Source organism: Gobio gobio (genome assembly GCF_949357685.1).
Source record: "Gobio gobio genome assembly, chromosome: 8".
Classification (NCBI taxonomy): Eukaryota; Metazoa; Chordata; class Actinopteri; order Cypriniformes; family Gobionidae; genus Gobio; species Gobio gobio.
The window spans coordinates 31511834-31539613 of record NC_137114.1 but is presented as its reverse complement, the minus strand read 5'-3'; the positions used below and the strand labels follow the sequence as shown (position 1 = coordinate 31539613).

General features: G+C 38.4%; 1 protein-coding gene across 2 annotated transcripts in view; it reads right to left on the bottom strand.

Moving 5' to 3' along the window:
* The window catches only part of mettl16 (methyltransferase 16, N6-methyladenosine), a 48395-nt gene that overhangs the window by 6809 nt on the left and 13806 nt on the right, over positions 1-27780 (bottom strand). For both annotated transcript variants that reach the window (XM_079824260.1, XM_079824259.1), the window contains exons 3-7: positions 12692-12879; positions 9541-9681; positions 9335-9447; positions 9050-9192; positions 1965-2034 (exon numbers count right to left, since the gene is read on the bottom strand). In XM_079824260.1, coding sequence (XP_079680386.1) covers positions 1965-2034; positions 9050-9192; positions 9335-9447; positions 9541-9681; positions 12692-12879 — 655 coding nt within the window. The remainder of the gene's footprint in view (positions 1-1964; positions 2035-9049; positions 9193-9334; positions 9448-9540; positions 9682-12691; positions 12880-27780) is intronic.

The window sequence follows — 27780 nt, the reverse complement described above, 5'->3', positions numbered from 1 at the left end:
TGTGCAATATTGAAGAAAAATGCGATATCCTTTTTAAATAATGCGATATTCAATACGATATTGCTTTAAGTGTGTAAAATCTATTTCTTTCCCCAACTGATATCTTTCACTTAAAGCATAACCGACTGTGTTTACATGAATAATCATCAAGACCATTTTGACATAACTGTGTGTGTATTTGACAGTTCGAGTCAAAAAGAACGGCTTGTGCGCACGTTTCGGTGTGTGTGTGTGTGACAGCAGACAGCACGAGTCTGCAAAGCGTTGTTTTTCGCAAGTTATTGCGTTTAATAACTCTTTTTAATGTCAAGCAATCACATAAGTAACAGTCATGTGCCCAGTCTATTCTCTGCTATGTGCATCAACCTAAAACGTACACTTTTCACAATGTGGAAGTATCCTATTAAAAACATTCAGATATTGCGTACCCTTGCGATATGCATATTGCGATATGTACATTTGCGATATTTCGATAATTTCAATATATTGCACAGCCGCATATCAGCCAATATTACAAAGAGTTTTATTTTATTGGTATTGGTCAATATCGTACATTTAATTTTTCATACTCATTTCCAGTAATCTTACATTAAGATTACCTTAATTGCCATCATCTAACACTCAAATATAATCTTTAGAAAGACAATAATTTTAAATGTAATAATTTTAAAATGTATTTAAGCTAATTTTAAAAAGAAAAACAATCTTAATACAGAATATTATAATTCTATTTTTATTACATTTTTTTCATTATTTTTCATAAAAACACATTTTTTGGTTATTTTAATTTTCATTTAGGGAATCAGTCCATGCCTATATATACGCACCGATATATATGCATTGCCGTAATTGGCCATTCATCGGTTACATATAAAGTAGTTTGCAGATGTTTGGAGGAAGTCAATTAAATATGCTTTCAAGCATATTTCAAGCAAATATTAATTATCAAGCATGCAAAATGTCACAGTGCAAAAAAAGAGAGAGAAGAAGATAGGACTGATGGGAAAATGACTTGCTGAAAGACTATATGGAATCGTGTATGTGCCGAGTAAGTCTATGACCGACACCAGACCCTCCCAGAAGTCTTAAACACATCATTATAGACACAGACCTGCCATTCACACAGTGGGGAGTGTGTTTTAACACAGATATGTGGGTGTTAGGGGTGAACTACAGGGTCAAATCAAGTCCAATTGCTCTTCAGTAAAAAAAAAACACCATCTGAGTCTGACCTTTGCAGGCAGAGGGCATTTATACAACAGATAATAGCAGAGAAAAGGGAGCGGGTGAACAAAAATGAGAGAAAGAATCTCATTAGCATATTAATTACAGCCTCAGTGGCGATAGGAGGAAGCAGCCCCGTCTGCTGGACGTTGGCCAGGAGCACAATGACTCTAATGAGGGGTGACAGGACTCTGACACCTTCAGGTGAATCAAACGACACATCAGGCCTGAATCGAGCAGACTGACTGACACCAGACTAATAACCTGTGAGCACGACGAAAGCTTTTCATTCACAGATATCAGCGTTCTGACTGTACAGACACAGGCGGAGGTAATCGAGAGGGGCTGGAGGGGTGACGCGAGAGCTAATGATGCCTAATAAACTAATGAAATCTACTCCATTAGTGCTCCCTGTTGTGGTACGTTTATATGCCACGCTAGTGAAACTAATTAAGATCAATTAACCTGAAGACTTGGGGAAACGCCCACTCATTTATCTATAAAGATCCAAGAGGAAAATTAAAATAAAATTGGGATGCACAACATAAAAGTGTAGTACGAGTTATCAGCTGATATTTTTTTATTTATTTATCGATATCTGACGATATTGAATAGTTAATTGGCCCATTTCCCATATTTTTCCACTTAGATAACCTTTGCCATCATCTACCGCACGTAGATCAGTCCATTCCAAAAAAAAATTATTCAGTATTGCACAAAGCGGTCTAAGAAAAACTCACCCCTTGTTTCCGCAGCTCATCTTTTAAAGGTGCCAGGCTACACTTCTTTCCCAGCATGCAACTGTACCACCTGTAAACAGAAAAAAGGGGTTGTGAAACCACCAGCCTGGACACCTCATCCATGGGAGCACATCAAATAAACCACAGGACTCAGAGCCGTGGGTTGTATATGGGCTCGCTCTGTGGGAACGGTCAGTTGGGCTACTCTTTTATATTTTTAAGATATGAGGCTCGATGTTTAATTAAAAAGCCCACTTTGACAGGGAGCTTTGATGTTGCGCATGAGACAAAAATCAATGCATATCCACCATTATAAAAAAAGATGGGGCTTCATCAGACAGTGCCCATAGAGAGTAGGAGGATAACAGTCTATGCATAATTGATTGGTACTCAACTCTTAATTTTCTAGTTCTTTTGGTTTCTAAATCGACAGAATCTTGCTTTTAAACACTGAAGAATATCTTAAAGGTCAACATGAAGCATTCACCCATTTTATGTCTGTAATTTTATGTCTTAAAATTTTGGTTATTTAATGAATAAATGTAGGGCAATTAATCAGGAATGGATTGGATGGTGGAAAGTGGGTGTAATATATCAGAATATATAGCCAGATGTAAACACAAACTTGTCTTGTTCATTATAGAGGACAGACGGCAGTCAGAGCACACAATTTTAATGAGTATGTGTGAGCAGAATATGGTGGCTGAAGGTCAAGTTCACTTTCAAGAGCATCTTAATGGTAACATTTATTCTTCGAATCCATCATTATTTCTATTACTGCCATAATATTTCTGTTAGTTACATTACCGACTTTATGTACACTATATACATTACATTGTTTTAAACATTACTGAATGCATTTTGAATGATTATTGTGTAAAACATACAATAAAGGGGCGTAGGGGGGACAGAAAAAATTAAGCGTAATATCAGTTTATTCTGACCTTTATCTAATTGACAGGTTTTACTTTTTCTTATTTTGTTTTAATTGGCTAAGCAATGAAATGCACAATTTTTTCACTAGATTTTCCAAATTACAATTTTATAACTGGTTTATGTAGGTCTACTACAAAAGCATTAAGTCAGTCAACATGGATTTTATACTATGTTATAATGTTAAAGTAATAGCATGTGCTTTTCAAAGCCACTCTAACACTTTAAACTGCTTTTTAAAATCACAGAATAAGGCATAGAATATATTTTATAATTTCTACTGTAATAAAGGCTATGTCAGGTTGCACATCATTATTCATTTAATTTATTGTTATAAAAATACCCAGAGATGGCTTGAAAAACACACATAAAATATGTGCTGTCGCTTTCATGTATTTTTGGTCTTCACGTTTCATCAGTAAAAACAAGCGTTTCTTTTTATTCAGCTGCTGCTACAGCGATAGCTCAATGCCTTTGTCCATATAAGGGATTTCCTGGAACATCATAAGTTATTACTACTATGAGTCCACTTTGGACTTTCTGCGCGAGGGTGCCCTCTGGCTTTTAGTATGAATGAAACAGACTTTACATGAGAGTGTTTAGTGCTCCATAATACTTACATTGCCTTGTTTTTGGATAAGAATAAAACATCAGGGGGCCAGTTGCATAAACTAAGCCATTATATTAAGACAGTGTCTTAAGATCTAGTATGAGCCACTAGCAGTTAGGCAAGTGGCATTCAGTCTTACTTTTCGTATCAAATTAGGCCAGTCTTTGTTTTTATGTAACTGATTAAAAAAAATTATGAACAGTCTTAAAGAAAAAAATATATGTCTAACTTGTAAGACTAGTCTTAACGGTTTATGCAACCGGCCTCAGGTCATGCATAGACTGTCTTGTCTCTGAATTTAAATCGAGACTTATTCACAGTGGCCCATGAAAACCTCTACGTGTGAACACTTGCCTGAAAAAAGTAGGAATTCAAATTTTATTAAAAGCTCAGAACGTTGTGTATGGCCTAGCTGACGTCACAGAAAAGTCAAATAGTTTCAGAGGTGGAACAACAATTACACACAAAATGTTTTCTTGAGAATAGATAAGTCACTAAGTCGTCCAGAAAAAAAAGGACAAATTTTGACTCCATGCTGACTTTAACAACTAACAGACAGTTGTGTAAAGACTCTACTGCTGTAGACTGACTTTTGTTGGGCAGAGGTTTTGGGTAATCAAGGGGCAATCTACCACAAGAATGATGGAGCAGATGAACACACATTACACTGCATATGGAGCCTAAGGGGCCGACAATCGTTTCATTTCGTGTGATGAAATATTAAAGAGCCCTAATATCCACACATGTTCTCCAAACTGGAGTGGAGGGAGGCTGTGTGGCACCCCGGCACATGGCACGCTCTGCTAATAATGGGGTACTCCAGCATCTATCAGAGCTTGAAAAGGGGGTGTTTATGCATTCTCTTTAGTTATCAGGCCCTGAGGAGGAAGTAGTAACAATTACAAAATTCAATAGCACAGATTGTTTGGCATGAGGAAAAATCAGAGTTGTATTTAGGATGCGAGCGAGACAAGAGGGGCTGGAGGAAGACTGGCAGTAATTACAGATCTGAGGGTCTGGAGAGGAAGAAGCATCTCAGAGGGCCAATCAGAATGCCTGGCTGGCTCTATGGGCACCTGCTGACGCACACACACACTGCTTTTACGACAGTCTGCTTGCATAGTCTGAACCCATGAGAGAGGGAGATGGAATAGCGCCCAGCTTCCCCTGCGGTCACCAGTCAATTCTTAAAGCAAGCAGAAGATGCATAAAACACTCAAAAGGTTTAAAAAAAGGTTGTGATATCTCATGCAAACAATGACCATTAAAAGATACCATTCAACTTTTCTATGCATACACACGACCACGTTCCTCTTGGGGTTTAGCTCATGACATGGTTAATCAGGCCTAATGCTGGTTGCTCTGCCACCCCTCCCCACCCACTTCACTCCAGCGCTCCACTGACAGTCCTGGCACAGGGGGGCTCGTCGTCTGCCCCAGTCACACACACAGCTGCTCCCGTCGGGTGGCCCGGATACCGCCTCGGGTAATTATTTACTTTCCCTGTCAATTAATTACGCAAACTCTGTATGACAGATCCATCCCAGGATCCATCTGCCCTGCCCCTTTCATCAGCGTGGCTTCTTCCCCTCTTTGGCTCTCTCAGTATAAAACACATTCTCTGCAGACCTGGACACACGTTGCTGTTTATTTCTTTCTCATTTCGCTTCTCACAGTTCCTCATATGTTGACATTGGTGCCAGACTGACATATCAGTCATTTGGCTATTTTGAGAATTAACAGAAGGCCATTTTGGTATGCATTGCAATAATGTATATTTTTAAATAATTTAATATAATGGTTATAATATTTAATATTGTATATTTTAATATTCTTTCTTTCGCTCTCTCGCTCTCTCTCTCTAACAATTGAGAGAATACATCAAATGTTTCTGCATATATATATATATATATATATATATATATATATATATATATATATAGGGATGCAACAATACAGTTAGTCCACGGTTCAATACATACCTCGGTTTTTAACCACGGTTTTCGGTTCGGTTCTGATGGCTTGTCACATACATTTTTTGTTATTCTATTCTTAGGCGACAGGAACAGCAAGAGGTTAAAGAGAAAAAATATTTTTTTTTGTTGCAATACTCTTTTTTTATTTAAAAAAAGATAAAAGAAAAACCTTACTTAAACTTAAAACTTTACTTAAAAAAAAACCTTGTACACATTCCTAGTGTATTGTATAATATAAAATAAATATATATAAAGATTTACACTGGCAGCTCAGAGCAGTACAGCAGCATTTAAGTACGAAATTGAATGAATGAATGTAAAAATAAAACACTACATAGACTTCACTATAAAATATACCCTGATTCTTATTAAAGCTACTGTATTAAAGTTTTTCAGTCAAGAGCAGTGAGGCATTTTCTTTTTGTCTTTTGTTGTTGTATTAACATTAAAGGGATATTTCACTCAAAAATGAAAATTCTGTCATCGAGAAATGAATACAGGTTTGGAACAATATTAGAGTGAGTAAATAATGACATCATTTTATAGGTGAACTGTCCCTTTAAGGACAGCGTGTTCACTAGGCTGCCCTGTTGTCAATTTAAGACCTGCGTGCATCTAATACAGAAACGATTGCGATTTTACTTTCACTTTAGACATAACCGACTGTGTTTATGTTAACCTTGTGTGTATTTGACAGTATTAGCGCAGTAAGACGACTACTTAGTCCTGTAATCACGTGTTTGACAGGCGTTTAGTGCACGCGCTCGGAAAAGCGCATGTTAAAACCGCGCACGCGAATGAAACCGGCAAGGCTTTAAAACGCATGCAAATAATGAACTTTCGTGATTGTGAATAACTATAGTGTTCCGTGAGTATAACTCTACCACTTAACGTGTGATGTGAATATATGTCGCGTTGTTCAGTATTGGGATGGAGGCAAATGATAGAATTTGTAGAAAAATAATTAATTAAATGCGAAACCGAAAAAAAAAACCGCAATTCACAAGCGCGTATTGAACCGTGAATGCCGCACCGAACGGTTCAATTATTATATTGAGAATTGTGGCATCCCTAATATATATATCCATCCATCTCACTACAGTGGTTCTACAATAACTTTATGAAGCCATGAGAATAGTTTTTGTGCGCAAAAAAACCCTAAATAACGACTTATAGTGATGACCGATTTCAAAACACTGCATCATGAAGCTTCGAAGCGTTATGAATCAGTGAGTCGATTGTCGGTTTGACACGCGATCCGAATCATGATTCGACTCGCTGATTCATAATGCTTCGAAGCTTCATGATGCCGTGTTTTGAAATCGGTCATCACTATATAAGTCGTTATTTAGATTTTTTTTGCATACAAAAACTTTTCTCGTGGCTTCATAAAGTTATTGTAGAACCACTGTAGTGAGATGGACTCTGTAACAACGTCTTTAGTACCTTTTATGGGTCTTGAGAGTGTAAAGAACATTGTGCCAATGGAGGCCTTTTTGAGCCATCGGATTTCAACTAAAATATCTTCATTTGTGTTCCGAAGATGAACGGAGGTCTTACGGGTGTCGAACGACATGAGGGTAAGTAATTAATGACAGAATTTTCATTTTTGGGTGAACTAACCCTTTAAATTGATATGTTTTCAAGTTTTTAATACTCTAATCAACATGGGTACGGACAAATATGCATGCTTTATGCAAATGTATGTTTATTATTAGTGAAATCATACTCGACTGAGCATGAAGACTAGACCTGTATGAAAGGTCATAGATGTTTTTCAAAGAACTTGTTCATGTCTCTTAAGCCTAAGCTTAAAAATTCAGAATAAGCAGCGATTTCTCTCATTTTAAGAATATAAATAAGTTTATTAAGTAATTCAGGTTTTTTTTACAGTTTAGTTAAGAACGGGGCACAGTTCGTATGAAAAATTGGTAATGTGATGTTGTCATGCGGACCTGGGAGAGCATCAGGGCACCACACCCGAGAACTGGAGGAGTTGCACTTGAACTGTTCTGCGATTCACGTGAACAGTGTGAGAAACACGGACTCGGGAGCGCGCTAAAAGTAACCTGCGCATTTGTTTTAGCCGATTGTAATGTATAGTTCAATAAAACACATAAGTGGTGATGGTGTTAATGATTTACCTCGGATAGGAGCGAGAGCCAGTTTGCAGTGTATTCGCGCATCGCGCATGCAATCTCCTCAGAGTCCCTTTGCAAGCATGCAACAGAAAGGAACCCTTTATCCAATATATTGACCCGCGTTCTGTTTTCTATCATAGGCTACCCTGTGGATGTTTCTGATTATGTAAGATGCACGCAAATGCACCAGGGTTCAATAGAATCAAGTTGACCAGCGCTGCGGGGGAAACTGAGAACTATCGCGCTCGGACTTGGACTGCAGCAAACGCGCTGAGTGTAAAAACGCCCTTTCTTTTATTTCGACCTGGAGTCTAATAAAAGTTAAACAGAAAAAATGGGAGCTTATGTAGGCTATAACGTCACTTGTTTCAGAATAGTAAATGTTAATGTTAGCCATTAAAATGTACTATCCCCATTTCCGAAAGCCTTGTACCGAAATCAGAAATCTTTCCCCATTTCTGTTTGCTACTGCATCCTTTACGTCTATGGCTGCTCTCAATTTCTCCAACTACGGGCTAGGCCATGGATCAAACAGAAAATGCGCGCTGCGTTAACAAAATTAGTGCGGTTAAAATTATTTATTAACACCTTATATCACATATATATATCAGCTGTCTCATACAAATAAATAGTTAAAAAATCATACATTGTGATTTCTGGATTTTTTTTTTAGATTATGTCTCTCACAATGGACATGCACCTACGATGACAATTTCAGACCCCTCCATGATTTCTAAGTGGGAGAACTATAACAAAATAGCAGGGTGTTCAAATACTTATTTTCCTCACTATATATGGGGATGATTAGGAGGCCATGATGGACAGGGTCCAATTGGCAAATTTAGCCAGGATGCCGAGGTTACACCCCTACTCTTTTATCGAAGGACATCCTTGGATTTTTAATGACCACAGAGAGTCAGGACCTCGATTTAACGTCTCATCTGAAGGACGGTGCTTGTTACAGTATAGCGTCCCCATCACTATACTGGGGTGTTAGGACCCACACAGACCACAGGGTGAGCGCCCCATGCTGGCCTCACTAACACCTCTACCTTTTAGTGAGCGTGCGCTTCGGGTATATGCACTCAGAAAAGCTTACGTCAGAACTGTGTGTGAATAAAAAAAGTTTAACGCGCAAGGCTTTAAAACATGAGCAAATAATGAACTTTCATAATGGTGAAGAACTGCAATGTAACATGAGCATAACCATACCACTGCACTGCTAAATATGTGATGTGAATGTACATCGTGTTGTACAGTATATTGGGACGGGGGCACCAGAACTACTACAATCCCCCTTCAAAGGCTGATTGTAGAGACATTCACAATCTAAAATCATATATATATATATATATATATATATTCTATCCCGGTGGGGACTTCAACTTGAATGCACACTGACGTGTGTGTGTGTGTATGCGAGACCTCAGCCTCTTCTTTAGTTGCAGACTGTCATGGATGATCCTTTTCACAAACTCCAGCTCTCCACCCTCTGCCATGATCTCAGTGACACCCCCTGTGTTGATGGAGCTGGGCGGAGGTCTGCGGGAGTTTCTCGAATTCACCCCCTGATGGAGGAGACAGAAGAGAGGGGAAGAAACGGAAGAATGAATGGATAACAGCTATTGTCATGTGCACAAAGAGACAGATATTGCTGGAGGGGTTGGGGGGCTTAGGTAATATCTGTTGAAACACTGGAGCTGAATGTACCTTTGCTTCTAACTGGTTAGCAAAGAAAGGAGGATTGCACATGCAGAAATCGTAGACAATGGACTCTTCCTTTAGCGCATCCATCAGCAGAGTCTTCTGGGGCACCTTTACCACTGCAACACACACATTTATGTGGTTCAGGGGGTTAAATTACATATAAAACTGTCAAGCTCTCTCTCTGCATCACACACAAACCACACTTCTACCTTTAATGAGCTCTGCCAGGTGGTTTTGCTCAACGTTCTTCTTCGCATAATTAAAGCAGATGTCATCCACTTCTGTGGCGAGGAAGAACCAGCCATTCATTGTGGCTCCCAGCAGGGGGTAAATACAGGAAGCACCAGTACCTGCACACAGCCAAAACCCATCATATCACAAGCTTAAATACAAATGAAATATGATCTGCCTGAGTCTTTATGTAAACATATTCTTCATGTAGTGACAACACTTCAGATCAACAGTGCGATTCAAAGAATTGTGAATACTTAGTTATTGCATCAATTTCAGATATTTTGTATCTAGACGGAGCAAAGAATGAGTGACCAATTTAAGTCTAGTTAACAAGGATGAGTATTCACTGTGCAACATTTTAGTTAAAGGGTTAGATCACCCAAAAATGAAAATTCTATCATTACTTACTCACCCTCAAGACCTTCGTTCATCTTCAGAACACAAATTATGATATTTTTGATGAAATCTAAGAGCTTTCTGAGCTCAAAACAAAAATAATGACTTTATTCAACAGTTTCTTCTCTTCCATGTCAGTCTCCTACGCTGTTCACACAGTAAACAGTGCAGCGCATCCGGGTTCTACCTCAGAACGCCGGCTCAGTATTGGCCACTGATTGGCCAGCTCCTGTGTCAGCATTACATTGTTGTGCTCACGTGAACAGCGTCGGCCAATAATGAGCCAGTGTTCTGATGTAGAAACTGGAAGCACTGCACTGTGTTTACATGTGAACAGCGTAGGAGACTGACATGCAAGAGAAGAAATTGTTGCATAAAGTCATTATTTTGTTTGTTAGTTTTTTCGCACAAAAAGTATTCGCGTCGCTTCATAACATTAATGCTGAACCACTGTAGTCACAAGGACTATTTTAACGATAGCTTTAACACCTTTCTGGGTCTTTAAAGTGGTAATAACGTTGCAGTCTATACAGAGTCGGAAAGCTTTCGGATTTAATAAAAAATATCTTAATTTGTGTTCCAAAGACTAATGAAGCTTTTGCGGGTTTGGAACAACATGTTTAATGTCAGAATTGAAAGACATTAAATGACAGAATTGTAATTTTTGGGTGAACTAACCCTTACTAAATTTGTCCTCTATGAGAGGAGAAATAAGATGAAAAATTAAGACTCCTAACTGTATTTCAGGATGTTGATAAAAAAATTTAAGAAAACAATATCAGATTAAAAAAAAAAATACAATAAAATAAGAACTTGTGGTAATACCTGAACCATTTACATATAAAAATATGAACAATTCACCAGTCAGCTCTACTAGAAATGTTGTGATTGGATGCATGCTATATTTTTGTTGTTTTCGTGGAAAAATATACAAAATTTTAAAAATAAACTACAACAACTGCAACTCCAAATGAAATTGTTACGCAAACATAATTTTACAACTAAATGTTAGGACTCTCAGGTAAGTATTAGTATGATAAAAATGAAGTGGAAGCGACTGCCTGACAGAGTGATGTATGAATATAATGCAGTTAGACTGAGGCAGGAAAGCTATGGCTATCCATTATCCAGTCAGCAGGCCTTAAAATGGACTGAAATTTAGCAGAACTGAACAAAGATGATCCCCATAAGGTCTGAATAAAATAGATTTAGGGTTATTCATCATGTGTGTGACACTAACATCACTAATCTTATCCCAGAGCTGGCAAAGGTCTTCCATCTGCAATCTAACCCAATCAGCAGAGCCACAACTATTTCACTCACAATCTGACGCAACAGCCAAAGATGTCCATCTGAATGTTTATGGATGCAACACCAATTCTTTAGAGGGGATGAAATAAAGACACAACTTTTCAGAGACCTAAGACTAGACTATATAGCTGACAACAGCAAACTAAAAGACTGCATGCTAATAAAAAAAATCTAAACTATTCAATCAATATAAGATAATGAATTAAAAAAAGTATACATAAAATCTTATATTTATATATTTTTATCATTATTCTATTCTTATTTTTATATTATAATATGTATATAGATTACACACACATGCACACTTGCAATACATATTCACACGTGTATATATATTTATTATTTCTATAAAAAAATGTGTAATATATATATATATATATATATATATATATATATATATATATATATACACACTTTTTTTTGAAGAAATGGCAGAAGGCAGTGACAGTGCAGAGAGATTTTTCAGCCTTCTAAAAGGACCAAATCTGAGTTGTGTCATATTTTGCCTTTTACAAAAGTCTTGAGGGAAACTTAATCGAGGATGGTCACCCTGTCTGCAGAACATGTAATAAGAAAGTCGCTGTAATAGGGGGAAACACTTAAAATCTGCGAACGCAAGGCAAGTGGACTTTGACCTCAATACTAAAACTACATCTGGGAAATAACGTGAAGCTTGAGCCAAAGACGAACGAACAAGTTCAGACAAGACTAGGGTGACATTTAAGGGATAATATTAAGGGATAATAATGTATATTCATTGTACACTTATTACACAGATCCGCGATCGGTCACGCCCTGAGGCGTTCCCATGGTGAGATACCGAACAAATGTTTGAAAGAGAAATGACCTGTTTATAAATCCATTTTGTACAGTGTACAAAACAATCGTCCAGACAAGATGATCACAAGAAGTTATAGTAATAATTATAGTAGTATTAATAGTAAAGTCCTTTTAATTTTCAATACAATCAAAACCAGAGACACAAGTTGCATTTGAATGAAAAGAGAGCATTCGTTGTGATACATTGATGTGCGCTGTTATAATGTGTTGCTATTGACGACGGTCATTATAAGGAAGGACATGCCACAGAATAAAATCTTGCTTAAAAAAAGTGCATAGAGCTGCTTGTTTTATTTGTTGATTTTCAGTGTGTGCATCTGTTGTTTTTGAACACTTTAATTTCATTTTGAACAAAACCGTGATAATATTGATAATCGTGATAATTTGGGTCACTATAATCGTGATATGAAATGTTCATACCGTTCCATCCCTAGATGTGACTGCCAGAACTGTCTTACTCTCCTCCAGCCTGTGTGTGTGTGTAAACCAACAAGCAGCCCTGCCAAACCCTGTACCACCAGCCTGAGGGACCGCAAAGAGCTTTAACAGGATAACACCAGTGAGTCTGAGCTGGCATACCAATGTCAATTCCCCTCCGTGGGTTCCCCTGTCCCCCAATCAGGTCCTCCACCCAGTGGATGTAGTTAAGGCGGAGTGGCACAGTGGGGATGAGCCGTTCCAGGGGGATCTCGATGGTTAGGCCAAAATCCTCTTTCAGCAGAGTGCATGTGAGAGCCCGAACAGCCTCCGGGTCCTTAAAGTTGAGCCTGTGGGAGGGATGAGGTTTAGTGGGGGGTAACAGACAGAAAAGTACAGGGAGGGGTCAGCTAATAGCCACTCTTAAAAACACACCACATAGCCTCTTCTCAATTCATTAGTGCTGAATGAAACCATGCAGAGTAACACAATGAAGCACCAGCTGCCGTTGGTTTGCAAAAATGTATTAACTCTTTCCCCGCCATGGACTGAATTTTCCGCCAATCCATTTTTCCACTGTCATGCAGTATGGGGCGGTATTATGAATCTTCTGAAAGAGAACAGAATCTCCGGATCCAAAAACAAGCGAAGCAGCAGCAGAAACAAGTGATAGAAGATTGCTTGCGCATATGTAAGCTAATGCGATCATCAAACATTCACAAGCATATAAATCAAAAATCAGGTACTGTACTTCGGGGGGGTTTATGGACACAATCATTCTCAATTCGATCATCTGGATGTAGTCTTTGACAAAAACTTGATTTTTTGGGGGGGTTCAATTATTTTTAATGAAACGTACATTCAAGTGTTGATTTAAAAAAAAAAGAATGCATGAAGCTAGAATCAAATATTTTTGTTTGTGTTTGTTTGAAAGCAGCGGCAAAGAAAGAGTTAATGTAAGAAATGCCACATAACACAGCTCTTCATCAAAAACGTCCCATCACATACAGTTTCCATCACAAAACTCCATCACAGATTTTTCAAATTGTTCAAATACTCCACTGTCACTGGCCTTAAAGGGATAGTTCACCCAAATATGAAAATTCTGTCATCATTTACTCAACCTCAAGTTGTTCAAACCCTGTATGAGTTTCTTTGTTCTGCTGAACACAAAAGAAGATATTTAGAAGAATGTTTGTAACCAAGCAGATAGAGCAACCATTGACTACCATAGTAGGGAAAACAATACTATGGTAGTCAATGGTTGCTCTATCTGCTCTGTTACATAGATTCTATAAAATATCTTCTTTTGTGTTCAGCAGGACAAAGAAACTCATACAGGGTTGGAACAACTTGAGGGTGAGTAAATGATGACAATTTTTATTTTTGGGTGAACTATCCCTTTAATTCTAACCTTGAAATCAGGATTAGACATACATTAACATCATACATGCAAAAAAGCTGAGTATTGAACAAATAGATCTAGCCTGGCTAAGAGGAAGACAGGAATCATGTAACAGCTCTTCACCTTACAAATGGTCGTTGAAGGCAAAAATAGAAAGTGAAATGCTAGAGCAAAAGGCACAATTTTTGGAATCAGAATCAAAAAGTATTGGATTTCATTCACCAAATATGATGCTATCATCACCAAGAATAGTCATTAACCTAAATACTTAATGTACATCTTAAAGCATTCAGCGGTGGTAATGTCACGTTTCTGCGGTTATAAAAGCGAGGAAGGTAAGACAGGTGTAATTAGGGTGCTTTCGTATGTTCACACCTCTATAGATGTAATTAAACGCTCCATGCGGCAGTCCATGTCTGGCACCTCTGAAGGGAAGCAAGATGTGCGTGTGAGCCGCGTGGCTATGATGCTGTGGAAAAGAACCATGGTGTGTGAAATGCTATTTTGCAGAGCCTTTAAAAACACCTGCACCCCACCCTAAGCATTACAGCTCTCATCACAAAAGGGCTATGCGACATTAAGAGTAAATGTGTGGAGTAATAAGTAATGGCTGTACTGGGCTTAAAGAGATGTGCAAGCATTACCAAATTAGAAAGAAAGTGCTTCAGCCTTAAAAGACCCTGATAATTGTGATATTACATTTGGCATAAATATGTTGATGATGGAAAATGTCAATGTGCAAGAAAAAAGAAAAACAGCAAACCTGCATTTTTTTATTATTCATTGGGTTGTATGTCAAATTGCTGGTAGGCCAGAGGAAGATAGCAGCCTAGTTTTATAAAATGGTTAGACCCTGGTAAGAAGCTGGGCAAAGGAGTGGTTTATGAAGAGCAATTTTTTCCAAGTAGTAGTAGTTTTGTGTTGCCTGTTGTAGGTGGAGGATAAAACATAGTCTGTCTGTAATATGACAATCAGGTTTAAAGCTTATAAGATGTGTGGTACATACTAAAACTACTGACAGCTTGATAGCATTGGCGGATAACTGTGGCTATAAAATCAACAATTGTTAAAAATAGAATGCATACACATTATAATGGCATCCAAAAAGTCTGGAGATTCATTTAAAATGGCTAGCGTGCATGGAGAAGGCTCAGAGATATGGTAATATTCGTTCTGATGTTGGGGTAGTTATGCAATCCATCTCAGAGTGTGCTGCATGTATGCACTAGAAATTTGAAATTAATCTCCAAAGTGGAATTTCTATTTGCGTTCATTTAGAGACAGTGGTGTACTGCTCTAGATAATACTATCGGTTTTGGCTGCTATTTGTTTTTTCCTCATGAATGACCTATATTCCAGAGGATCACCACTGAATACTGGAATCTCCCTTGTAGGAAGTGAGACTTGTTTCTGCTGGGTCAAAAAAAGATCAGACAGATTGCTTGGTCTTTGCAGGGCAAGACCAAGATCAATACTAGTAATGTTAGTATTTCTAGCGGTACTGTGCTGGTTATCTATCCTCTGCTGGCCAGTTTGTGTCGTTGTGATTGTAGTTGCTGTTTGACTAGAAGTAAGTTTTGAAGCATTTTGAGTTCCGTGCACAATCCTTTGTAGTGGTGTTTTGGGAATTGTTCCAATCCTTTTGAAATGTAAAAGAAGATGGTTCGGAATCAATGAGCAAAGATGATTTTCTTCCAAAACTTTTTTCCCTGTATTCGTTCATAGCATCTCTTATTTTGAGATCTGTGTGGGAGCAGTGCAGTGAACTTGCTTCAGGAGCAATGAGATGAATTTCAAATTGCTAGTGCGTACATGGAGAAGGCTCTGAGATGGGGTAATACTTGTTCTGATGATGGGAAAACATGATATAGTTATGCAATAGGGATGAAACGGTATGGAAATTTAACATCACGATTATAGTGACCCAAATTATCACGGTTATCAATATTATCACGGTTTTGTTCAAACGAAATGAAAGTGTTCAAAAAGAACAGATGCACACACTTAAAACATTTCAACAAGTTTTATATTTGAAATTCAACAAACAACAAATAACTAAAGCAGCTCTAAGCACTTTTTTAAGCTAGATTCTGTGGGATTTCCTTCCTTAATGGCCGTCATCAATAGCAACGCATAACACATAAATAATAATAATTTGTCGTAAATATAATCTCTAATATTATCACTGTAAATATATTCCCAAGCAATATTCTCATCAGTGTTCTATCAGACACATTTAAATCTAGCATATTTTGTGTTAGAGCCCAAACAGTATCCTAGTGAAATAATGCATATCCATATTTCCATATGATTTGACAGTTTATTTTATTAAATATCAAAATGTGTGCATCATACCTGACACCTAGATGAACACTTTACAGTCTTTTTATGACTGTCATTCTCTTCAAATGCTATTGAAGTTTGAAACGTGTATAACGTTACCAATGTTGTATGTAACTTTACAGACGGTCCCTAAATTCGCCTGCGTTGTGCCAGTTATATCAGATGCGCTGTGGTTCTGCTGTGTTTTTTTTAAACAATTTTCGCTGCTGAAATAGAACAAAAACAGTCAACCTGTATGATGAATGAATCTCCTGCATACATCGCACGTTTATCTCTGCTTTGAGTGCAGATTTCAGCGTGTGAGAGCGGCGCGCGCTCTGAACAAAACTCCGCTAATCTGAACGCCTCTGATTATGAGATATTGCATTCATAAACTCAATAGAAGCACGTGTAAGTGCTTATAATGCGCAACGCGATTATAACAGATGGCTTTTGAGAAGACTATTATAAGTTCAACAGCCAGAGTGGCTAGTGTGCAGCCGAAATAACGTTACACTCGCAAATGGCGGTTGTTAATGTCAAACCCTGATTATTATCCCTTAAATGTCACCCTAGTCTTGTCTGAATTTGTTCGTTCGCTTCACGTTATTATTTCCCAGACGTAGGTTTGGTATTGAGGTCAAAGTCCACTTGCCTTGCGTTCGTAGTTTTGAAGTGTTTTCCCTATTACAGCGACTTTCTTCTGGCATGTTTGCAGACAGGGTGACCATCTTAGATTAAGTTTCCCTCAGGACTTTTGTAAAAGCCAAAATATGACCACGCCTCAGATTTGGTCCTTTTAGAGGCTGAACAATCCCCCGAGTGCTGTCACTGCTTTCTGCCATTTCTCCTCATTCAGAAAACAGCGGTGCACCAGACTGACGCTGACTGGACAAGATTTACCACGAGTTTTCACAACCGTGATAATCACACGCGGTTTTAATGATAATACAATTTTATACGATATTACGAACCGTCACTAAATTTTATCGTGGTTTATCGTGAAACCGGTAATCGTTTCATCCCTATTATGCAATCTATCTTAGAGTGTGCTGCAATTCAGGACAATATCTGGCTAATATGGCAGAGCTAAATGTACCATTCAACCTTAAAAATAATCTTTAGGCTTCCTTAAAAGCTAAGGGGAAAGGAAATCTACAGCCTGTGAAATTCTGGATTGTACTCAAAAAGGACAGACTTTACTGATTTGGTAGCTTTCATTGAGAAAAAAGTAAAGATTATTTTAGACCCAGTCTTTGGAGAGATTCAATATCCTAAAACAAATTCAAATGTCAGAAAGACAACATCCAAACAGTCACACAAGTTTAAAAGTAGGAAAAGGTTTGTTACTACTGTTACTCCCATTGTCTTCTAACAGAATCTCAGTGGCTAAACTGAATTAATTTCTTAAGGAGCAGTACAAATTATGACTTCTCAGAACAAGCTTCCAACGAGAAACCTGAACTTTACTTTAAGGAAAAAAGATTCCTGGAAATTGTGAATAACTCGAGAAACGAGATGGCCATTACCAGATACATCTTCCATTTCATGGACCCGACCTAATCCTACTTGACAACAAAAAGATAGAAGAACAACGAGCCTTGAGTATACTCAAAATATTTAGAAAGGATGAATATTTACAGGAACTTTATCAATTATATCCTTATAAAGGGTCATGCAGAGAAAGTGCCAGAAAAGGAACTCAACTGAAATGATGGTAGAGTATGGTACATTCTCAATCATGGAATCTACCATAAAAGGGGGTAAAAAATATTATAATATTTCATTGTGCCTCCTCATTTCAAGGAACCTCACTGCTTTCTGAATTGTTGCTGGGTCTAGACCTCACAAATACCTTCCTAGGTGTGATCCTTCGGTTTCAGCAAGAACCTATAACTGTGATGCCAGATATTGAGGGTATGTTTCACTAAAGCCCCGTTTCCACCAAAATTTCCCGGAAAAATTTGTACCAGGAACTTTTTCCCCCAGACCTGCTACTGTCTGCGTTTCCACTGTGGTCTAAAGTACCGTGAAGATAAGGCAAATTAGTCCAGTGATGTAGGACTGCGCGTGGCGCGACTGCTCCTCCCAGTCAGCGACGGACAGTAATCATTTTTGCGCGACACTATCTGCAACAATAACAAGTGGAGATGCAAGCAGCACTGCTTTTGCATGTATTGGTTTCCTAAAGAGGTCATTAACAAAATGGCGGAAAAGAGACGAGCACTGATACTAAAGCGTATTCTGAAAGCTCGTAAAGCTAGATTTAAAATAAGACAGCGTAGGTTATTATCAGCTATTACGGACATTGACCGTGCAATGGCTGAGACGAACGTGCGCCATCAGATAGAAAGAGCAAGACTGATATTTACTGAACGCAGAACAAACCTCGCAAAAGACTTTTAAAAATGCCGTTTGAAATAAAATGCTGCGCCCAAGTCCCACCCCCGAAAGTTCCTGAACTTTGAAAAAGTACTACTTCGGGAGCAGGGCCGTTCGGAGGGGGAAATATTTATAGACCCTGGTTCCTGCGGTCGAAACACACAGAGTACCATAACAAGGGCAAACCTGATCCACAATTAGCCACAACTTTTACATGGATGATTGCCTCAAATCTGTTTTGGGTGAAAGGCAAGCCATCATGTTGGTGCAGGAACTCAATGCAACAATGTGATAAGTGGCTAGGGGAACTCGAGCTGCTTTCAAATCTGAGTTTCAGCAGATGTTTTACACCCAACACTGATGATGCCTCTCAAGGTATGAGATCTGGCTCTTTTTGCAATGATGGAAGATGGCTGAGAGGGCCAGAATATTTGTAAAGTCCTGCTACTGGCTGGCCTGAACTCCCTCAAGAATCGCTTCACATCTCAGACAGTGATCCAGAGATTAACAGAACAGCAAGTATTTTTAGTATGAGCCAGTCCAGTCCAAATTGCCTGTTCTGTAGGCATTGACATGGATCTGCAACGGAGCAAAAGATAGCCGACTTTCCTCTGACCCATATCACCTGATTTACCACTTTTCAGACATTATGGAATTGATTACTTTGGTCCCATTGAGGTAAAGAAGGGCAGAACTTATGTCAAAAGATAGGGGGTGATTTTCACCTGCTTCAATACTAGGGAATGGAATAGAAATGGCTTATCCTTTAAACACAGATTCCAGTATTTGTGCCCTCAGGAGATTTATCTGTAGAGGCCAAGTTAAAGAGATAATTTCTGATAATGGAACCACCCTTGTCAGGGCAGAGCAAAGAATTAAGAGAGGCACTTTGTGATATCAACCAAGAAAGGATACATAAGACAATGCTGAGAGAGAATGTAAAGTGGACATTTAATCCTCCTTTAGGCCTCCATCATGGAGGTGTATAGGAACAAATCTTTTGAATCCTTAAAAATATTCTATATTCTGTGTTCAGCAGACTCTAGATGGTGAGGGCCTACAAACTGCTCTTTTTGAAGTGGGGGCCATACTCAATGATCGCCCAATTACCACAGTCTCTGAGGATCCAGGAGCCTTAACACCCGACCACCTACTTCAGATTAAAGGAATTCCTATACATTCTATCTATCACCTAAACAGTACATCTGCAACCTTTTCTGGAAATGATGGATTAGATAGTACTAGGGCTGCAGCTATCGATTCTTTTTGTAATCGATTAATCTAGTACTTAATCGATCGATTAATCAATTAATCAGATAAAACATTTTTTGCGTGTTTTTAAACAACCAAAACAAATAATGCATAAAGAAAATGAAGAGGAAAAGCAATTTAATTTATTAATATGCAAAAAAGGTTTCATGCTGTTATCTAGCCCTGACATCAAAGTAAATATCTTTTATGTAGATTTCTACACCTGCAGCATTTACCATTAGGCTACTAACAAATAATATATCTGGGGTACACTTTTATACAGAAATACATTTCTGGGGTGAGCCTATTTGCTATGGTAACCTAGCAACCTGTGTGTGTATGTGTATGTGTATGTGTGCGTGCGTGCGTGAGGCTTCATTGCAGTTTGGTACAGCAGAAATACATACATTCATTTTCAATAGAACGCTGCATTTGTCTTGCATTACTTGCATTGCGGTGCATTTTAGGTGAATAATCCGTTCGAAAAATCGCGTCACAACATCATGTCCCGGTGTATACAGTGAACGCATGCTGAAATTATTGTTGCGTGGCTACATAAAAGTTTAAGCATATGTGATGCATTGCCATGATTGGTCTGACTGGCGCGAGAGAGACGAGGGTGCATGCGTGTGTGTGTGTGTTACTGTAAATATTTTTTACTATTAAAGTTGGAATTTTTCCAACAAATGCAAAAAGTGCATTTCTTTGTGATTTAAAAATACTTGCCTACTTGAAGGAAACGGTTCACTTTCAGCAGTTATTGTCTATGGGGCAGATTTATGTTTGTTTTACATCAGATAGGCTACAGATAAATTAACACAGTAGGCCTACATTACATTTATTTGAATGCATTAATGAGAGAGAGATGGTGTGTGTGTGAATTACTCATACCGTCTCTATTCATTATGAAGCTGTGGCACTTCAAAGGTATTCAAATATATGCCTATAACGGTTGAGTTTCTAAGATACTTTAGTGACTTTACTTTAGTCACAAGACAGCGTTGACACTGCGTTTCTGCACTGCTCTCTGCGCGCAATCTTCACGTGAAAAGAGCTCTGCCTTCAGGGCGCGCGCATTGTCAGAGACGCAACACAGCTTGGCTCTCTGTGTCACAGAAAAAACGTAGTTGTTTTTGAATAGTGCACAATCGCTTCAATGTTCAAACTGGCAAGGCTTTAAACGCATTTACTTGACAAACTTTATAAGGACGAAAGTGAAAGCGATCTGGCTTCGGGGCTTGTGCGCGCCGTGTGTGTGGCAGCTATAAGAACGGTAATCAACTTACCTGTATAAACTGTGTAAAACATGCAGTTACTATAGTGATTCTGGGCATCTAGAATCTAAACTAAATTCAAAATGTATCATGCGCTATGGTGTGCTTCCTGAACATTGAACAGCGGTCCGTGTGAATCAGATCCCATGCGCGTATAGTGCGCGTCATAGGAATTTAACGAGGCTTCGAGGCCGAATTTTTGCCTCGAGGAATTTTTGTAATCGAGTTAATCAAGTAATTCGATGAATCGTTTCAGCCCTAGATAGTACCTCCCACTAATGCAAAAAAGAGGCAAAAGTGGAACAAAATCAGACAAAATCTTAAGGCTGATGATATCATGCTCATCATTGACGATGCTTCACCACAGAATTCTTGGCTTTTAGGACGTGTAGTGGAAACATTCCCAGACAACAGAGGATATGTGCATCGGGTTAAAGTGAGGATAAAGAACAGCTTCTTAGGGAGACCTATAAGCAAATTATGCTGTGATGTGAGAGTGAACTGAAAAGAAACTGTCCTAAAAAAGCCATACGGTTTTTTTTACCTTTTTTTGTGATATATTGCTCCTTTTGAATTAACTATTAGAATTATTACACAGTTGACAATTAGGGGCCAGCATGCTGGAGCCATCCCAGATTTGGGACTAATAATTTAACATGTGATTAAGTTAAGTTTAAGAACTGTGTGTAATATTTGTATCCGTATAATTACTGCTTCTAATATTATATTATGAATTGTGACTCTTATTTTGGTTACATAAAGAGTATTTAGGAAGGGTTGTAAGGGTTATGCGGGGTGGAGTCCAGGAGCCAGTTGCATAAACTTAGACACTATGTTATAGTTATAAGACTGTGGCTCAATCCTTAATCTCATAGTAATAATCATAATAATAATACAATATAGTAGGCGAAAAAACGTATGTGGGAAAGGACTTGTGAATAGCAGAGAAGCGACATAACTGCTTAATATTTTAGTTTCTCAGGATTCTTTGATTAATATAAAGTTCAAAAGCATTTTTGATCATCACTTTTGATCAATTTAATGTGTTCTTGCTAAATAGGAGTATGAATTTCTTTAAAAGGCTTAATTTCTTAAAAAATATATTTTCCAATAAAATAAAATAAATGGTAAAAAGCAAAACAAAACAGAAGCATTTTAACTAGTGGTCTTTGAGCAGTGCTACATTTTTTTGGAATCATCAAGTGAGGAAACATTTGTCATGTGAAAAATCCAATACACTTCTATCTTGATAATTTATTAACACATTAGCCCTAAATAATCCAGTTTTTCAATCCAGCCTATTAATCTTGAAAACGTGACCTTGGGAATTAAATATGAATATGGATGTTGTAGAAGGTTTCCATGGCTACCACTTTAACAGGATTAACTAAAATAATAAAGCCTTCATGAAGCATAAATGTTGACAGTATATACAACAAAAGCTCTGTAAAGAATCAGGTGTGGACTTTACAAAGAGAGCCAGATATGACATAATAGAGACCCAGCAGCTCATCTGGTCCTCACAGAGTGTGTAAATGATCCGGTGTAACTGTGGCTGACCTTGCATCCGTCAGGTCATAATCAGTGTGCAGAGGACGAGGCAGCGAGAGCCGCTAACCTGCCCTCTATTTTTAGCCTCCATGTGAATCGCTCAGCTCACAGAATGAACACTAAGGGGCCGCAGCCCAGCCATCTCCACAGTAACCGCTATAGCGCATGTGGGAGCTCGCCCACCCCGCAGAGGAACACGAGCAGTGTGGATGTGTGTTAGTGTGTGAGAGGACGATGATGATGCTGACGTGAGCTGGGTGTGTATATGGGCAGAATAGCTACAGGATGAGAAACTCAGAAACTGCAACCCTCTGACTCAAGGACACGGACTGGAATGAACGATGAAAAACATACTTTAAGCTGCAATAGGATGATTTAGCAGATAGAAACCAGAAGATTGAGAAAGAGATATTGCAGATATAAGAAAATATTGCAGTCACGCTAAAGGAGGTTCATATCAGAAGGGATGCAAACCAAAGACATTTAACTACTATGCTGGGATGCCATTTGATGTGCAAACGATGTGAAATCCGAGTCCTGAAGTTCTAAAAAATCCTACTAACTAGGGATGCTCATAATGACCATTTAACCGTTAACCGAAAGTAAGAAATTTGACCGATTAATACTGTCAGTTAAACGGTTAAAAAATGTTCTTTTTGCTGCATGGTTAAAGAAAAATATGCTGTATTTGTTAACTCATGGGTCGAGTCGACACCTGCAACCACACGTGTCTACAGAGACATATTTCACAAAATGACTGGTGGAAAGCAAATTATAGGGGCTTCCCAAGGCTGGCCACTCTAGCGAAGCGTTATCTCTGTATTCCCGGGGTAACAGTGCCATTCGAAGCCTTGTTTAAGGCTTTTCGTAGTGTGGTTTTGGTAGAGTTTACTAAAGTAAACATTGTCACGCATGTTCTTCTCGTCGCTGTTTCCTGATGGTTTATAGAACAATTACTCAGAGTCGCCCTCTGTTGTTCAAAGAATAGCACAGCGCGTCGAGTATAAACACGCCCCCAAACGGACAAGGCGCGCGCAGACATCGGAAGCTCAAGCTGCGGAGCCAGACGAAAGTATAGGGAGTGCAGAATTATTAGGCACGTTGATTTTCTGATCATATTTTACATCACAAAATTTCATCATATTTTGTATTTTACAACACTTCAGCTTATGATTCTTATTTAGTGGGGGTCATTTTTTAGGATTCTTTACCTAACTGAAGTCTCTGAGATCCTGACACCTTGCACTTCTGGAGACTCCAGGTAGGTTGCAGCTCTGGAAAATGGTGGCGCTGGAGACTAAAGGGTTCCTGATGGTTTCACCCTTAATTCTTCACCTTAATTCTTAATTCTTTTGCAGTTAACAGGTGTCTTTTCTCCGCCACATGTTTTTGTCTGACCCTGCTGACCCAACGAGCATTTCACTGTCCAATGGTCACGCCTTAACTGCAATGTCTAGTATTGCATTAGTATTGCATCCTTCTCATGGGCATTTAATACTTTTTGACTTTTCAGTCTGAGTTAAATCTCTTTTTTGGCTCAATTTATCTGTAAAAGAAAACATGCCTAATAATTCTGCACACCTGAATATAAGGTGTTTTTCATTTCCAGCCTTCATGAACAATTATATATCACTTATACATTATTAAATACTAAATCAATAGTAGTTATTAGGATTACTGTGGTTTGGAATTGGTCAAATGTGCCTGGAAAAAAAATATGATCAGAAAATCAACGTGCCTAATAATTCTGCACTCGAAAGTATAAACAAGGTTGAGAGGGTGTTTACTGTCAACCAGCTGCGCTCCATACTAACCCCACATCACTTAGACATGCAACTTTAAAAAAAAACTAAAAAACATACAAGGTGTGGATTGGGGTAGACCTGCTATTTTTATTTGACGGAAAAAAAAAAGATTCCGGTTCTTCAAAGCTAAAACCGGATTCAGTGTATTTTCGTTTTGTCATCTTAATTTGGTAATTATTCAAGTGAAAAATATTTAGTGTAGGCCTATTTATTTTATGCTTTTTATTTATATAATTTTATTCAGTTTTTCTTTGTTGTCAGAAATGCTGCAGGTGCGTGCGGAAATGTGATAATGTGTGAATCCAGGTTCTGTTGTTGTTGATCTGCTCTGTATGCTGCTGTTTGCACGGTAAAATAAACCTGTGAAAAAAAGTGTCTTTTTAACAGTTCACAGACACTCGTCAATTGTATTTTTATGTAATGCTAATTCAATATTATAATCTTATCAGTTAAAGGTTAATAATCGGATAATGAGCATCGGTTGTCGGTTGGGAAAATGAACTGAAATGAGCATCCCTAATACGAACCCAACAGCGCAGCATGGGTCTTCCCATAAGCATCATCAGCAACACAAGGTCACCTCTACAGCTTCGTTTATCCACGTTTTAATCCCCCAAACTCAAACGCTTCCAAACCCAACCATTAGCAAGCAAAGCATGGATGCACAATCCACAGCTTTTTGTTGCATTCTTTGAGAACAAAAAAATCTAGCAGTGCTATTTTAATAAGATAATGGAGAGCTGAGTGGTCTTATGAGGATTGACGTTCCACCAACTGTCAGGTTTTCTTTAGTTTTGTCAGCATGTCAAATCTCCAGTCGACCAGGATCTCGTTTGAACTTAACACTGCAGTAATCATGAGCATGGAGAATATCCTAGGGATGTTCACCACTGAGATTTCAGATTATAAGAGTATGGTTTCTTACATTTTGAAAGTAGAAACTAAAAGGCAAACTGCAGTCACATCATTTAAAATAAATTCTGCCATTATTTACTCATACCCTCATGTCGTTCCAAACCTGTATGATTCTCTTTCTCCTGTGGAGAACAAAAGATAAATTGAAGAATGTCCAAGCTGCTCTTTTCCATACAATGAAAGTGAATGGCGACTTGGTGCTGTCAAACTCCAAAAAGGCTCTAAAAGCCTATAAGAGCATCATAAACGTGGTCCATGCTACTTATGAAAAATCTTCTGAAGCCATACAATAGTTTTGCGTAATAAATAGAATGAAATATACTTCACTTAACAAATCTTACTTAACAACCATGGTCGCCATTAACTTTCACTGTATAGAAAAGAGCAGTTTGGACATTCTGCTAAATTTCTCCTTTTGCGTTCCACAGAAGAAAGTTATACAGGTTAGTAACCACATGAGAGTGAGTAAATGATGACAGAATTAAAATTTTTGGCTGTTCTATTCCTAAAACAAGCTGATGGCTAATGCTGTCATGTGTCAGAAACTGACACCCCAACAAGGGGAGCGCGAGTTTAAATTTAGGATTAGCCCTGTAGCAGGCAGCGGAGAGGATGAGCGATGCGAGACGCCCCCCTCCATGTCCCCGCATCTCATTTGTAAGCGAGCTGAGGCTGAACCCCGCATTTACACCCAACATTTCAGCAGAGGGCCCGCACCAAGGACAGCCCTCCGCTGCATCAATAATGCAACTCACTGTCTGCCAGGCTGCAGAGATTAATGCCACTTTTACTGCAGCTATAAGCTCCTGAAAGATCATACACAGTCTTTTCACTACAGAATAAAATTAAAAGGGATAGTCTGCCCCAAAATGAATATTCTGTCATGTTTTACTCACCCTTGTGCAATTTTAAATCTCTTTTCTCCTTTTGTTGAACACACACACACAAAAAAAATTCTTATCTCCACATAAAATACCATGAATGCATCATAAAAGTGGTCCATTAGTCCACTTGGTGAGCATAAGAGGCTTCTTTCAAAAACATCTCACCGACCCCAAACGTTTGAACAGTGTAGGTTTGGAACAACATGAGAGTTAGTAAAGAACGACAGAATTCATTTCTGTATTTCATATTTCCTTTAAATGCCACACTGTAGTCTGAATTTTTAATGCTCCCTAGTTTTTTCCAGGTTGTCCACGAGCCACTGATGGACGTCGCTTCTCTGGTTCATGCCTTCTAATCCCATCTCTCTCTGGATGACATCTGCGCCCCAAATCTTTCCTCTCCTTTCATATCTTTCTCCTCCAGTGGCAGCAGAGGAAAAATGATGGGGAGAGGATTCCTTGTCGTACCCATATCCCTCTCAGTGAGTGTCTCTTTCCAGATTAACCCTATCCTCCAAACTGAGGCATAAGAGACTTAGGAAAGAAATGGAAGGAAGCTTATCTAACCAGCACGGCAATGTCTTGAGTCTGGAACGACGAAAAGGAAAAGCTAATGATAATTTCATATATATAAAAGACTTAATATTTCGGCAAAACCCATGTCTTAAGACTAAGTTGTCTGGCTAACTTGTGAAGTTTAGGTTAAATACCAGATCAGTTTGGTTAAGCAAATCTCTAAGCATACCACAAGAAAGAGAGAGAGGGGCTATGATCTAATATACTACTGTGACTACTTCTGCAATACTGGGCACATTATGCAAATTTTCTTTATGACTTTCATTTAATTCACCAAAATGTGCAAAGAAAAACCCAAACAGACTGCATAAAATACTGTATAACAATGAAAACTCTTACAAATGTACCTCCAACATGTTGAATCAGCCAGAGATGATAATAATATCTCATGCCTCATTATTTAAGACAGCCCAAAAATGTATTTGTACACAAAACATCTTAAAGAAATCTGGGTGCCACCATTAAAGAAGCAATGTGATGCAAGTAAACAAAATTAGCAATGCACTTTAAGCCCCCTTTCTTCGTGCCTTAAAGGATTAGTTCACTTTAAAATGAAAATTACCAAACGTACTCCACACAGCTCCGGGGGGTTAATAAAGGCCTTCTTCAAGCGAATCGATGGGTTTTTGTAAGAAAAATATCCATATTTAAAACTTTATAAAGCAAGATATCTAGCTTCTGGCAGACGGCCTTCCGTATTCAACATTAAGCTAGTACAGCTTTCAAAGCATAATCAGAGAGGAAGAGTGAAAAAGAGAAAATTGTGTGTGTGTGTGTGTGTAAGAGAGATGAGGAGCATGTGGTCCAGGACAGTTGTTGATGGTAACTGCGCTGTAACGTATACCTGCTGCAGATGGCAGGAGGATTTACAATTTTATATAAAAAA